The following is a 14,294-nucleotide window of genomic DNA, read 5'->3' as shown; positions in this document are numbered from 1 at the left end:
GCACACGCATTTCGAGAGTTCATGGTTTCAGGGGGGGGGGGGGGGGGGGGGGGGGGGCGCTGACTTGTATCCTGGGATCACGCCTGCGTGCACGGTGGAGCGACGCAGCGACACAGAGATGAACAAACCGGCCGGAGATCTCTCGGCGCATATAAAGTTGAGTGCCGCCAAATGCATCTTCGAACCAACCATGGATCGCATGGCGGTTGCGCGCGCCGTCTGCGCCCTTGTCTTCCTGGTCGCCGCGGCGTGCCCCGTGCTGGGCTACGTCCCTCAAGGACCCGCACGGCGGAGCGCCGGCGGCCGGCGGACCCACGGCGCCGCCAGAACGTACATTGTGCTGGTCGACCCGCCGCCGCCGGCGGGCCTGCAGCAAGCGGACGACGAGGCCGCGCACCGGCTGTGGCACGAGTCGTTCCTGCGGGGCTCGGGCGGCGGCGGCGGCGGCCGGCGGCACGTCCGGCATTCGTACACGAGCGTGCTGTCCGGGTTCGCGGCGCGGCTGACGGACGGCGAGCTCGTGGCCGTGTCGAGGAAGCCGGGGTTCGTGCGCGCGTTCCCGGAGCGGAGGGTGCAGCTCATGACCACGCGCACGCCGGCGTTCCTGGGGCTGGAGCCCGGCCGCGGCGTCTGGAACGCGACCAGCTACGGCGAGGGCGCCATCATCGGGTTCCTGGACACCGGGATCGACGAGAAGCACCCGTCGTTCCGCGACGAGGGCATGCCGCCGCCGCCGGCCAGGTGGAAGGGCGCCTGCCAGCCTCCCGTGCGGTGCAACAACAAGCTCATCGGCGCCGCGTCGTTCGTCGGGGACAACACCACCGCCGACAACGTCGGGCACGGGACGCACACGACGGGCACGGCGGCCGGCCGGTTCGTGGAGGGAGCCTCGGCCTTCGACCTCGGCGCCGGCGGCGGCACCGCGGCCGGGATGGCGCCCGGCGCGCACCTGGCCGTGTACAAGGTCTGCGACGCCCAGGGGTGCTTCGAGTCCGACCTGCTGGCCGGGATGGACGCCGCCGTGAAGGACGGGGTCGACGTCCTCTCGGTGTCCCTGGGCGGCGTGTCCACGCCGCTGGACAAGGACCCCATCGCCATCGGCGCGTTCGCGGCGGCGTCCAAGGGCGTCCTCGTGGTGTGCGCCGGCGGCAACAGCGGCCCGCTGCCCTCCACGCTGTCCAACGAGGCGCCGTGGATACTGACCGTGGCGGCCGGGTCGGTGGACCGGAGCTTCCGCGCCACCGTGCGGCTCGGCGACGGCGAGATGTTCCAGGGCGAGTCGCTGACTCAGGACAAGCACTTCAGCTCCATGGTGTACCCTCTCTACTACTCGCAGGGCATGAACTACTGCGACTTCTTCGACGCCAACATCACCGGCATGATGGTCGTGTGCGACACCGAGACGCCGGTGCCGCCGATGAGCTCGATCGAAGCTGTATGGGAGGCCGGCGGCGTCGGCGTCGTGTTCGTCAACGAGCCCGATTTCGGATACACCATCGTCCTGGAGAAGTACTACAACCTCCCCATGTCGCAGGTGACCGCGGTCGATGGCACCAAGATCATGGGCTACGCCATGAAGGGCTCGTCCAAGACCAACCATACGGCGACGATCGTGTTCAACAGCACGGTGGTCGGCGTGAGGCCGGCGCCGATCGTGGCGGCCTTCTCGTCGCGCGGCCCCAGCGTTGCCAGCCCCGGCGTGCTCAAGCCCGACATCATGGCGCCCGGGCTCAACATCCTGGCGGCGTGGCCGTCGCTGGTGCCCGTCGAGGGGCCCGAGTCCTACAGCTTCAACATCATCTCCGGCACATCCATGGCGACGCCGCACGTCACCGGCATTGTGGCGCTCGTCAAGAAGGCTCACCCGGACTGGTCCGCCGCCGCGATCAAGTCCGCCATTATGACGACGTCCAGCGCCGTCGACAACGAGGGCAGCCGGATCATGGACGAGGAGCACCAGACGGCGAGCTCCTACGCCGTCGGCGCCGGCCACGTGGTCCCGGCGAAGGCCGTCGACCCCGGCCTGGTGTACGACATCGGCGTGCGCGACTACGCCGGGTACATCTGCGAGCTCCTCGGCGAGGCGGCGCTGAAAGCCATTGCCGGAGGGAGCGCCAACTTGACGTGCACGGAGGTCGAGCCCGTCGCCGCGGCGCAGCTCAACTACCCGGCGATAGTGGTGCCGCTGCGCGCCGAGCCGTTCGCGGTGAACCGGATGGTGACGAACGTCGGGCCGGCGAGGTCGAGCTACACCGCGAAGGTCGACGCGCCGGAAGGGCTGGCCGTGAAAGTGGAGCCGGCGGAGCTGGAGTTCACGGAGGTGAAGGAGAGGAAGACGTTCACGGTCACAGTGAGCGCCGCCGCCGGAACCAGCGACAGGGCCAGCGACGAGCAGAGGATCGCCGAGGGGAGCCTGAGCTGGGTGTCGCAGGATCACGTCGTGAGGAGCCCCATCGTGGCCGACTCCGGCATCACCCTCACGAGTTGATTGCCCGCCCCCCACGACTGTGTTTGCACTGTACTCCTGTGTGCGCGTACGTAGCTCTACTTACGAGCCCGGCCGTCTAGTGTATACAAGTGTCATGTAGCACACCCGATACATACAAATATATATACCTGTGTGCACCAGCTAGAAAACGAGGAAAATCCGACGCAATCCATTTTAGCTGGGCACAATTAATGGGCCAGGTTACGAGAGATAAGGCCTTTCGTAGTGGTTAACCATTGCCTAAAAAAAGTGGGCCCAAACAACAGGACATAGCAGCGATGCCCGGGAAGCTGCAGTGTCAAAAATCTTTGGCACCGATGCCATCGATCATCGCCGGGACCCGCATCGAATAAAATACATCTCCCTCCCTTCTTTTTGTGTGTATGAATGTAACACATTTTACTGATTTCAAAAAAAAATGTAACACGTTTTACAGTGAATTTATATTATTCTATGAGTTGGGCACCGGTGAATCAAGTTCACCGTTTCACAGGAATCGCTCCTACCTAGCACTGCTACCTGTATTGTTGGGAGTGATGCCCGGGCATCACTTCCACATCACACTGCGGAAGGCCTAAGAGCCCATTGTATACGACTGTCTCAATACATGGTCATTATTAGTTTGGTATAAAAGCTTGGGTGACCATTCGCTACATTTTGGGACTGCGCGACCCGCCTGACCTGACCTACGTACGGCCTGTAAAAGTATTACAGCCCATGTGATCCATGTTCCGGCCTTCCTTGCATCCGGCCCCATCCTCGCGGAACGTGGTCCGCACCTGCATACTCTCCACCTTAGTACAATGGGCTCTAGAGTTTTAAGCTCAAAAAGTTGGGTCAAAAAAAATTATCTGCTTCATAGGACCTCTATTTTGACAATTGATTGCACTGTTGTGTTCTGGATGACAAAACAAACAAAACTCGACCCCACTTGTATATGTTTTGGTGATGTTTTGCACTAGTAGCAACATATGCATAAATTTGAGTTCGAAGGTTATTGGAGAAATTGCTACAATATACATATATAATTTGCTAGTATGTGTATAGTGGCAACTTATGTGCATGGTCACGACCCAGCGCACTTTTTTAATGGCAACTTATGTTACTATTTGCTTTTTTTCTCTAGCAATTTATGTGTATCGACTTCCTATGGTGATGATTTATATCTATAACAACTTTTGTTTTGTGTTAACTTTATGTGTATGAGTGTATGCTAGATTTTGTTTCTTGTAACTTATATCTTATATGTGCCACGTGGCAACTCATGTATATAACAGATTATGCTTTTGTGAGATATTTTTTTATGATAACTTATATGTTATATGTGTGGCTACTCATGTGTACTAAACCTTTCATTTTCGTGGCAACTTATGTTTATATCAAATAGCAACTTGCTACCAGTGCAAAGCATCTTTAATATATATATATATATATATAAGTGAGATCTAGTTTTGTTCATTTTATCACGTAGAATACAACAGTGCAATCGGTATTTAAAACAGATATCATATGAAGGAGATAAAATATTTATTCGAAGAAGTGGCATATAAAAAAAAGAATCTGGACGTCATCATACTGTAGTTCGAAAGTGACATTTATTAGTGCGAGAGGGGGGGGCGTGAGCTAAATCTAAAAGGAAGGAGGGGTCGGGCGCTGTGCGTTTGCGCGACAGGTCGCAGGTTATCTGCGTCCTATAAGTTTCTAAGGGAGCGAAAGCACAATAAATACTCTCTCCCTTTTAATTATTGGTCATTGTGACTTTTCTAGGTGCATACTCTCTCCATCTCAAAAATTTACAACTCATTCTAGAAATTTTTAGGACAGATTAAAAGAAAGGTCAAATGATCGTGTTTCCCCTATTTATTATCATATTTGATAATAATTGATTCTTAGAAATAACTTATTTTCTAAATAGAGTAAAATAACTTATTTTCTAGTACACATCTTAAATCCTTGAATGACTTGTTTCTTGGGAATGAGGGAGTATTTTTTATTATACATCTGGATATGGATTATGTTATGTCTATGTGCATATATAGCAAACCCCATGGATCTTGAAAAGCCAAAACAATTAATAATAGGAAAACTACATAACATAGTAGTTTAGAACTCTATGGAGAAGAAAAATTATATCCATGAAGAAGAAATTATGCACCTAACCTTCCGTTATAGTAGTTTAGATATATGTTATGTCTAGATAAGAATGGAAAAGAAAAAATTATACACCTAACCTTCCGTATGCATAGTTTCCATAGTAGTTTATATGGAGAAGAAAAGGAAATAACAGATGCCTGCATGTGTTACTAGTAGTATCCAATTGGAATATGCTACTCGGACAGAAGGATATATAGTAAAAATAAACAAACTATGCTCACTTTTGCAATATTTTTTCACTATTTCTTCTTGAACATGCAAGAGAGCTATGTGTCTTTGTATTAATAGAGGAAGCGAAGTCATCCCATTACAAAGTTATATGGAGAAAGAAAAGAAAGATAAAAGATGACCCATGGCCCTGTACATAAACACTAAAAAATGTGGCGACCATAGAGTGCCCAACCCCTTGGCGCCACCCTAATGCACAATGCAAGTCCTTAGTGATCTCCTGGAGGACCAGACCAACAAGACTCGAGGAGGATTGCTATCGCTGAAGGCAGTCGTTTTGGTGTTTTGATAACCACCTTGCACAAAGAATCACCAGTGAATTATGTTCCTTGCGCACCACTTAGAGAAGGAATAATCACACATGGAAGGTGCAAGTTGTTGGAGGCCAGAGCCATACAACAGAAGTTATATCTCACCAAAGACACAACAACACAACACATGATGGATTGTTTCGTCCTCTAACAAGGAGCATAACTCAGGATGCATAGCATGATGTGTCAATTAATCCACTGTCAAGCACTGATTTTGAATAGACAACCAAATAGACTACTTACAATGATGAGGAGCCCAAGATCTCCACAAGCACTCCCAAGACTTGAATTGAAACACTAAATAATGATTAATAAGATGATTTTATAGAAAAGATTCCTCAATAATCAGAGTCAAAACAACTCTTGTAGCGATAAAAAATCAAACATAAAACTTAATATTTTTCGTCTATCTACTCGCGCATCAAGAAGAAAAAGAAGGAGAAGAAGGAGGAGGAGGAGAAGGTGAACATCTCTTTTTTTAGAAGAAGAAATGAACATCTCTTACCACTGCAAAGAAGGAGAAGAAGAAGAAGGAGAAGGAGAAGAAGAAGAAGGAGAAGGAGAAGGTGAAGAAGGAGGAGGAGGAGGAGGAGGAGGAGGAGAAGCAGGAGGAGGAGAGGAATTGGAATCATATATATCACAGGCGAACTATAGCTCAAAGAAATAAAGATTTCTCTTTTTTTAGGCGAAGAAATGAACATCTCTTACCACTACAAAGAAGAAGATGTATTGGAATTATATATATCACAGACAAACTATAGCTCAAATAAACAAAGATTTCTCTTTCTTTAGGAGAGGATATGAACATTTCTTACCACTGCAAAAAACTGTGATTCGGCCCATCTCCAAGAAATTTTGCATTTTGATAAAGCTCCATACATCATAACCACATGATAGAGCTACTGATAATGTTGCTGCAAACTTTGTGCAATATACAGCTGTTTGGTCATCATCCCAGTTGTTTCCCAGTTGAAATGGAAGGTTAGCAACAACTCAATTTCTCATTCTGAAACTAATTAACGCAATGAATAAAGATTGTTTTGTCTGCATTAACTGTATGGACACTGGTTACTCACACATCTTTTTCAAATAAACCATATGGCCTCTATGGCTTCGGAGGCAAAGTAGGTACTAAAGATCAATATTGCCGGTACCTCGGACAACAGGAAGCAAGAGTTCAAATTGAAGTTGTGACATTGCTAACACAGACATCACTAGAAACACAACAGTAGCAGGGATAGGCTGGCAATTACATGGGTACAAAAGCAATCAAAATCATTCTCCATAAATACTTTGATGAACAACTGGAATATGATCAGGAAGTTATTTTGTATGTACTGCAATGGGCATAATTTTACTTCCCATCGGAATATTTGTCCAAAAACATTCTTCATTGTAAGATAGTGGAATAGCCCCAAGAAGTTTGCAATCAATCCTCCACATTCACCCATAATCATATCCAATCTTTTCTTATAATCTTCATAAGCACGAGATGCAAGAATAATACACTCATCCCATATAGCGAGTCCAACCAGAAACAAAGAGGAGTGAATTAATCAACGAATATTATGTCCCAATGTCTGGTGAGATCGAACAAAACTCTACACAACAATTGTCACATATTAGCACAAAATGTAATTGGAGGCGTAACTAATGAAGTTAATTATAGTTGAGAAATCAGTGCCCCTAACCTTAACACCGACTTCCGAGAAATAGTACCAATTAGTGTGATACCACTTCTTCTGCGGACCCTATACCCACAATACACTAAGAAGGCCTTCACCTAGACACTAATATGGTAGACAAACTGTATATGGGGACTCAACTCTTTATTCACAATAACTTAGTACAACACAAGACTCTTGCATTTTTTACGTGGCTACCCTACCATGACATTACTACACTATATGAAAACCTTGCCACCTTCTACTTGAGACCTCTTATGCCATGGTATGGTAAGGGGGAGGAGAGTACCCCTATTTATAAGACTCCATGGCTCATACGGTTTTGCAATGTATTCATCTTCTACACACTTCCTACAAAATATCTAACTCTAAAATTTTGCTCATACTTATCTAACAATACAAATATCTAGTTTTTAGAGTATTCCACATTTCACCTTGAAGCATGGCAGCCATGGTTCATACATACTCTCCAATCTTCCAGAATCTTCTCACAAGTATGCAGTGCTATTTTCAACATCTAGCTAGCACGAATAATACAAATAGTGGTAGAAAGATTCAGTATGTGTGAAAAAGCATTCCGCCTGCAGGGATGCTAAAACGTAATGGAAATCATTGTTTAAAAGGAGGTAAGGTGAGGTGAGGTGAGAGATGCTGGAGGGGATACGAGGAGCGATGGGCAGAAATGTGTGGCATCATTGGATGGGTTGCGCCCTCGCACCTGCCGTCGCGGCTGGATGTGCTGGTAGGATCTCGCCAGCTAGGTGCGGAGCTCCGACGGCTCTAGCCTCTCGAAGGTCTAATTCCTCTCTCTCCCCCTTCTCTTCCTACCTCCCACCCATATATATGATTCTTCCCGCATGGTAGGCAAAAGGCGCCAAGTTCCTCCTGTAGGGATATGGGTAGCGAAAATAAAAATTTTCTACTATATAAATTAGGATCACTGCAATTATAGATCACGGAATTACCACTATACGCGCGGGTGTGGAACTTCTGTAGCGCGTCGATGTAGTTGAATAGACCCTCACCGGAAAGTCCCACGAACAACTTCTAGATCCTCTCATGTGGTTCGTCCAAGTGCCACAGATGCAGCACCTCTAAGGTATGCACACGTGCAGGGAAGAAGTGTCGCTCGCCAAATTGCTAGGTCCGCGGGTGCAACAAGGCATGGGCGTGGGAGGTGGGGAGTTTGGTTAAGCAAGATGGCTTAACCCTAGTCTGGATACCCCACCCCACATTATATAGGCGCCCCTGATGGGCCTCTAGATCCTATGCCCATTAGTGCTCCTAAAATTTTTCTAATTCAGATCCAATCCTCATCAGGCTTCCAGCCCCCTTAAGTGTGCGACCCCATAGGGCCATATGCGTAAAGATATGACTCGAGAACTCCTACTCGAGTAATTTCTATCGAGTACTGCTCGCACTCACTAGTCGAGTACTTCTACTCGAGTATTAGTTTGACAGTAGCCTCTAGCAAGACGTATCAACTCTTATACGCATATGAAGAACATATCAGACGGACCATCACAACATCATGTATATACCATTCTCTTTGCCTCATGATATTTGGTCTATCCCCAAGCTGACCTCTCTTTCTCAGTCCTGTGATTCAGAATCCCTCATTAGGTTAACTCTTAACCTATCGCAGGGCCATGCTTTCATAGATCCGATCACTCGAGTGGTCCAAAGATCTCTCTCATGAAGAGGGGGTCAAATCCCATCTTGATTAACCATACCTAACAGCATGCTTCTTGACAAACCCGAAAGCTATCTTTAGTTTTACCCAGTTATGGAGTAGCATTTGATAACCCCTAGGTAGGGTGATTCACATCTTGAGAACATGCGTCAATCCCAGGTATAAGGACAAAGTGCATAACTTGTGTAAAGAGAGAACGACTTCTTGTGTTGGGTCAATCTAGCCACATGTCCACACATGTGCCCACATTATTGGTTCAACATCTCCATGTCCGTGACTTATGAAACATAGTCATCAATCAATACATGTGCTAGTCTAATATTCATGTCATCATGTGTGTCCTCACATGAATTCCGAGGGATAGGTTTTAGAATAACCATACAAGTAAAGAGTCTCACAAATAATTTACATAATTGTCAATCGATACAAGTAACCACTAGTGAATATTCAATGAACACAATATAAATCATGGATATAATGGAATACAATCATCTCTATGATTGCCTCTAGGGCACAACTCCAACAGCCTTCCACTTGCACTAGAGTCAATCTAAAATGTATCTAATACCCATTGCTCTTGTATGCACCTCATGCTTAGGTTGCGGGAGAGGTTTTGTCAATGGATCTAGAACATTCAAATCCGTGTGTATTTTGCATATTCTCACCACGCTCAATGCAAGCTGTGGCTAGCTCATTCTGGCCGGCCGCCTGGTTCGCTGGCCGGAAGCTAAAGCTGCACCCTGCACTAAATGAGAGGGAAGAGGAGTTGCATGATAGGCCAGCCAGTGGCAGTGTGGAATCGGAGGCTGCGCGGCTTGCTAGCCTTCTAAAGTCCCAATCTGCTCATTATTTCTTAGCGTTCATAGGACATCGCGTTGCCCTGCCTTTTGGGTAAATTCCCCATGGGAAATTTAGCTTATCCAGTCACCTATTCATTGCCATCGAAATTTAAGCTCATCCCTTTATTACCACTGAAATATTAATCTCATCTCTTCAATGTCATTCTGTCACTGAGGTGTTAAAGACCATTAAATGAAGGTGGAAAAGATAATACTATCCCTCCAAGATATAGATAAAATATTTATATTACTATCCTTTCTATGCATGTCATGCGATTGATCCTTGACGCAAATCGGTTAGGGTCGGTAGGCCGCTCAATGCCCTTCCAAGTTGGAGGCGCAGCCAGTGGAGCTCCTCGCATTCGCCAGGTCATAGGTGGACTACATCGTGGGGAGCAACCTGAGGGTGATGAGCTACATGGTCAGCTACGATGCGACGTACCCGTAGCAGGCGCACCAGAGCGGCACGTCCATCATGTCCTTCAAGGCTGACCCCTCCTTCATGAGCTGCCAGGGTGGCTACATCAGCTGGTACCATCGCCGCGGTAGCAACCTGAACTTGCTCGTCGGCGCCACCGTTGGCAGCCTGAACGAGTATGACAACTTCGCCGACGAGAAGGACAACTATGAGCAGCCACCGCCTACAACAATGCGCCGCTACGCCCTCCGATGCGACACTTCGGCCTATGCTCATGCCCCCCGACGTGCACTTGGGCCAGCGTCGGCACGCCCCAACCCCCGACGCCGCACTCTGGCCGGCTGGCAGGCGCTTGCCCTAACGTGTGGGAGGATAAGGATAAGGTTTCGAGGATAGAGTTGGAGGGGTAAAAATAGAATTGAAAATATATGACAACACGAGACTAATTGTCCTACTAGGTCTCTTCCTCTCAATCTATCTGCTCAAAAGTTTTCCATGGAAATATGTAGGATTGGACAAAGTGGGAGGTAAACTAGCTAGTTGGAAGGGAAATCTACTAAACAGAGCTGGACGGTTGAAGCTAATTAACTCGATGCTATCCTCCCTACCAACGTGTTTCCTAACTTTTTTCAAATTGCCAAAGTGGGCAATCAAGAGAATAGATAAGCTCATGAGAAGTTTCCTGTGGAAAGGTGCAGCAGAAGCAAATGGTGCTCATTGTTTGGTCAACTGGAGCAAAACGATGAGACCGAAAAAGTTTGGAGGTCTCAGCATACTGGATCTTGATTTATTCAGTCAGGCGTTGTGCTTGCCGGTTGATTCTGTCAACAAGCAACTATTCAGATCGAGTACAGTAGTTTCACTTGGGAATGGAGCAACGGCCAGCTTCTGGCAATCATCGGGGATGCACAGACAGGCTCCTATGGATCTTTCCCCCGACCTATACGAATGGGCTTGGAGGAAGAACAGGACGGTCAAGGAAGATCTGCACAATCACAACTGGCCGAGGGGTCTGTGGAGAATGCAAACAGTGGATGAAATGGAAAGCTTCATTTATTTCTGGGATGCAGTATAGAAAGTGCAACTCACGAAGGACCAGGACAAGATAACTTAGTGGTGGACGGCAGATGGAGTGTATAGTGCAAAGTCAGCATACAACTTGCAGTTCCAGGGATCAAACGGTCATCGAGACGTATTTTTGAAATGGCCTCCCCTCCCCCCTCCCCTCGCCTCGCCCCCACGGCGACCGAGCCCAGATCTGCCGCCGCCGACGAGCCCCCCGCACCACCGCTGCCCTCCTGCCCCCGAGACCTTCCGATCCGTCAGCTCCAAGCCTCAGCCCCAAAACCAAAACCTGTAGAGACCGAGATCCCTGGCCATGGTTTGACGCAGTCACCGTCGCCTTCCCGGCGGCCGCGCCTCAGATCCATCGTGGTGGCGCCGGACGCGCCGGCGCGAGCTCGGCACCTGCCTCGGTCGCTGCTTCGCAGACCTGTCCTGTCTCCTCAAAGCGTGTTCATTTCGACTTTGCTGCTCCAGCAACAACCAGCAGCCACCATTCACCCCGTCAATTCAGGGGCCTCAAACATCTGCCGACCAAATCCTGCCTCAGATCCGCATTGACTGCTGCCTCCTCCGCCGAGCCAGCTCCAACTCCTGCCGCCGCGAGGGGGGACATTCAATTTCCCCCCAGCTACAAGCAACGGGTCAGTCAACTGTGTTGCATCCCCCATGAAGGCCTGGCGATGTTCACGAAGATGAGCTGGAGGGATGGACGACGGTCCGGCGGAAACAGGGGCGCCGCGGCGGAGCAAATGCGCCACCCCCTTCAAGTCGCCCAACAACCAATGCCCCTCCTCGCCGAACGCCTGCCTAGGAAAATCTCCAGGTAAGCCTTAGGGCCTGTTTAGTTCATTTTGCAAAAAAAATTTTGCAAAGGAATCTTGGTCATTTGAAGTATTAAATGAAATCTATTTGCAAAATTTTTTGCATAGATGAGTTGTAAATCGCAAGACGAATGTAATGATGCTAATTAATCCATGATTAATTAATAACTAACGGACGGTTATTGTAGCTTCACTGTTGCAAATCATGGATTAAGTAGACTCATTAGAATCGTCTCGCGATTTACGGCCCATCCATGCAAAAAGTTTTGTAAATAGATTTCATTTAGTACTTCAAATTAGTAAGATTCCTTCGCAAAATAATGCGTTTACGGTGTTTTTGCGTTTATAGATAAAGAACTAAATAGGGCCTTAGCCTTAGTGGTAAATGCTTTCGCTGGTTGGCAAAAGGGCATTGTGCTGCAGATTGCAGGGACCCGGTTAAATGCTTCAACTGCGGTCGCTTGGGCCACAAAGCTTGGCATTGTGCTTCGGCAAGAAAAGCTGCCCCACCGCGCCGGTCTTCTCCGCCACCACGCCTCGACGACAGCAACTTCCCCCCACTTGTGAGCACAAGCATGGTGCTGCCAGGAGACGCGCGGGAGCGCCCCCTGGAGGCGTACGCTGTGGCCTCCACCACTCGCGACATGGAGCGGGAGCTGGAGCGGCTGTCCACCAACGCGGTGGTGGCGTGGCTGGGAAGAGACCGGCCGGAGGTCGGCACCGACGTCGTGGCAAGGGCCTTCTGCTCCCAGTTCGCGGTACGCCCTGAAGATATCACCGTGGCGAGGCACTTCCCAGAGGATTTCTTCATCACCTTCGCGCACCGGCACCACCGTGACGCGGCGGTGGAGCGACGCGACTTCCCCTACGGCAACCTCGACTTCCGCATCAGGCAATGGCAGCTTCCGACACACGGCGACAACACCGACCTCAAGTACCACGTCCGTCTCTGCCTTGAAGGGATCCCGCTCCACGCTTGGAACGAGAGCATCGCCAAGCGCGTGGTGGCGAGCTCCTGCGACCTGCACTACGTCGAGGAACAGTCCCTGCGTCGAGAAGACACGAGGGCCTTCAACCTCTGGTCCTGGACTGCAAACCCTTCGTTCATCCCCAAGGTAACCTGGCTTTCACTGACTGGCAGGACGGCAAGTGGAGGTTCACCACGGCATGCCCCCCCCCCCCCCCCCCCCTACAGGGCGCCGGGGTCTGTCCTTCCGGGTCATTGTGCACCTGGACCTCATCGAGGACCCGCCGAGGGGGGATGGGTGCATCCCTCCGCCCCGCGACTGCAAGTGGCGCCTCGGAGTCATCGATGGCTAGCGCTCGCCAAGAGACCGCCACGATCCGCCGCCGACCGAGCACCACGACAGATACCGCCGCGATGACGAGGACCACGACGACGACAGCGACCGTCGCGGTCGTCGGGACAGAAAGGAGGACAACTGGAGTACCCGACTCTTCCGCAGCCTTTCACGCGCCCCCAAGAGGGGACGGGAGCGCTCGGAATCGAGGCGGGGACACCACCAGGACCGAAGCTCTACAGCAGGTGGGCGCCGCCGTCCTCTTGGCAGCTACGACGACGGTTACGATGCGCTGCGCCGGACACCGGGAGCGGCTCCTTCTCCTGGTGAACGCTGGGCACCGGGAGCGGCTCCTTCTCCTGGTGAACGCGGCCGCAGCCGGGGGCAGCAGACTCACCGTCGGGTAAGCAGGAGAGTCCGCTCCGAGCCGCGGCCTCACCGTGCGGCAAGGGCGACATCACTGGAGGCCCGGCCGCGCTGCAATCCGGCCAACAAGCTGGATAGGGAGGGAGACGACCACCATCCCTCCCCTCAGCCACCCAAGATCCGGGCTATCCGGCGAGAAGCAAAGGAGGAGCACGAAGTGGAAGACGTGCAGCACCAAGTGGCTGCAACAAACTCCGGCGCTGCCTCACCGACGCCACACGCCCAGCCAAGACCCTGCAACCCAGCAGAGCTCGCCGACTGCTGTTGTTGGCTGCACAGCTGCCCCACCGCCAGTGCCTCCCACCGCTGCAGAAAACAGGCTTGCTTCGCCCACGGCGACAAAGCAGCTTCTGCCGGCATCGCCCGCTGCGGAAGAACAACAGCAGCATGCTGGGGTTCTGGAGCAGGAACTTGCTGCCCCAAGCTTCATCGACACCATCACTCACCCCATTGAGCAGCCTCTGCTTCACACCTGTCAGCAGAACCAAGTGAAGCCACGTAGAACCAGAAAGCCACCAGGCAAGCCAACAAGGCGGAGTGCAAGACTGGCTGCTATTGCTTGGCCAATGGGTGACGCCCAAAGCCGTGCACGACAGGTGCTCCTGAAGCGCCTGGGCATCACACAGGAGGAAGGGTGCCAAAACCAGGAAGAACTGCTGCAGCGCTTCATCAACATTTTCAAAGGCCCGCTTTCAAGCTGGGTGATTAAGGCGGTTTTTTTATTTTTTTATTTTTTTATTTTTATTTTTTATAAAAATATATTTTTGTTTTCGAAATTTACAGGAATATAATCCGGCTGCCCTGCTGCCGGGCGACCGGGACCTGGTAGCCCCGCTGCGGGGCGGCAGGGGCTTTTGTGCAAAAA

At 50.7% G+C, this 14,294-nt stretch overlaps 1 protein-coding gene across 1 annotated transcript; it reads left to right on the top strand.

The window, feature by feature from the left end:
- The first annotated feature begins 565 nt into the window (after positions 1–565).
- LOC120667748 (subtilisin-like protease 3) lies at positions 566–2,488 on the top strand. The gene has a single exon (XM_039947757.1). It carries the CDS (start codon positions 581–583, stop codon positions 2,486–2,488), a length of 1,908 nt encoding a protein of 635 aa, XP_039803691.1. The 5' UTR covers positions 566–580.
- The last annotated feature ends 11,806 nt before the right edge of the window (positions 2,489–14,294 follow it).

The sequence above is a fragment of the Panicum virgatum genome, chromosome 3N (genome assembly GCF_016808335.1).
Source record: "Panicum virgatum strain AP13 chromosome 3N, P.virgatum_v5, whole genome shotgun sequence".
Taxonomy (NCBI): domain Eukaryota; kingdom Viridiplantae; phylum Streptophyta; class Magnoliopsida; order Poales; family Poaceae; genus Panicum; species Panicum virgatum.
The sequence above is the reverse complement of the archived record's forward strand: the minus strand, read 5'-3'. Positions and strand labels throughout refer to the sequence as shown.

What these genes read in the sequence shown, in the direction of transcription:
- LOC120667748 (XM_039947757.1), top strand. Translation starts at nt 581, where the DNA reads ATGACCACGCGCACGCCGGCGTTCCTGGGGCTGGAGCCCGGCCGCGGC.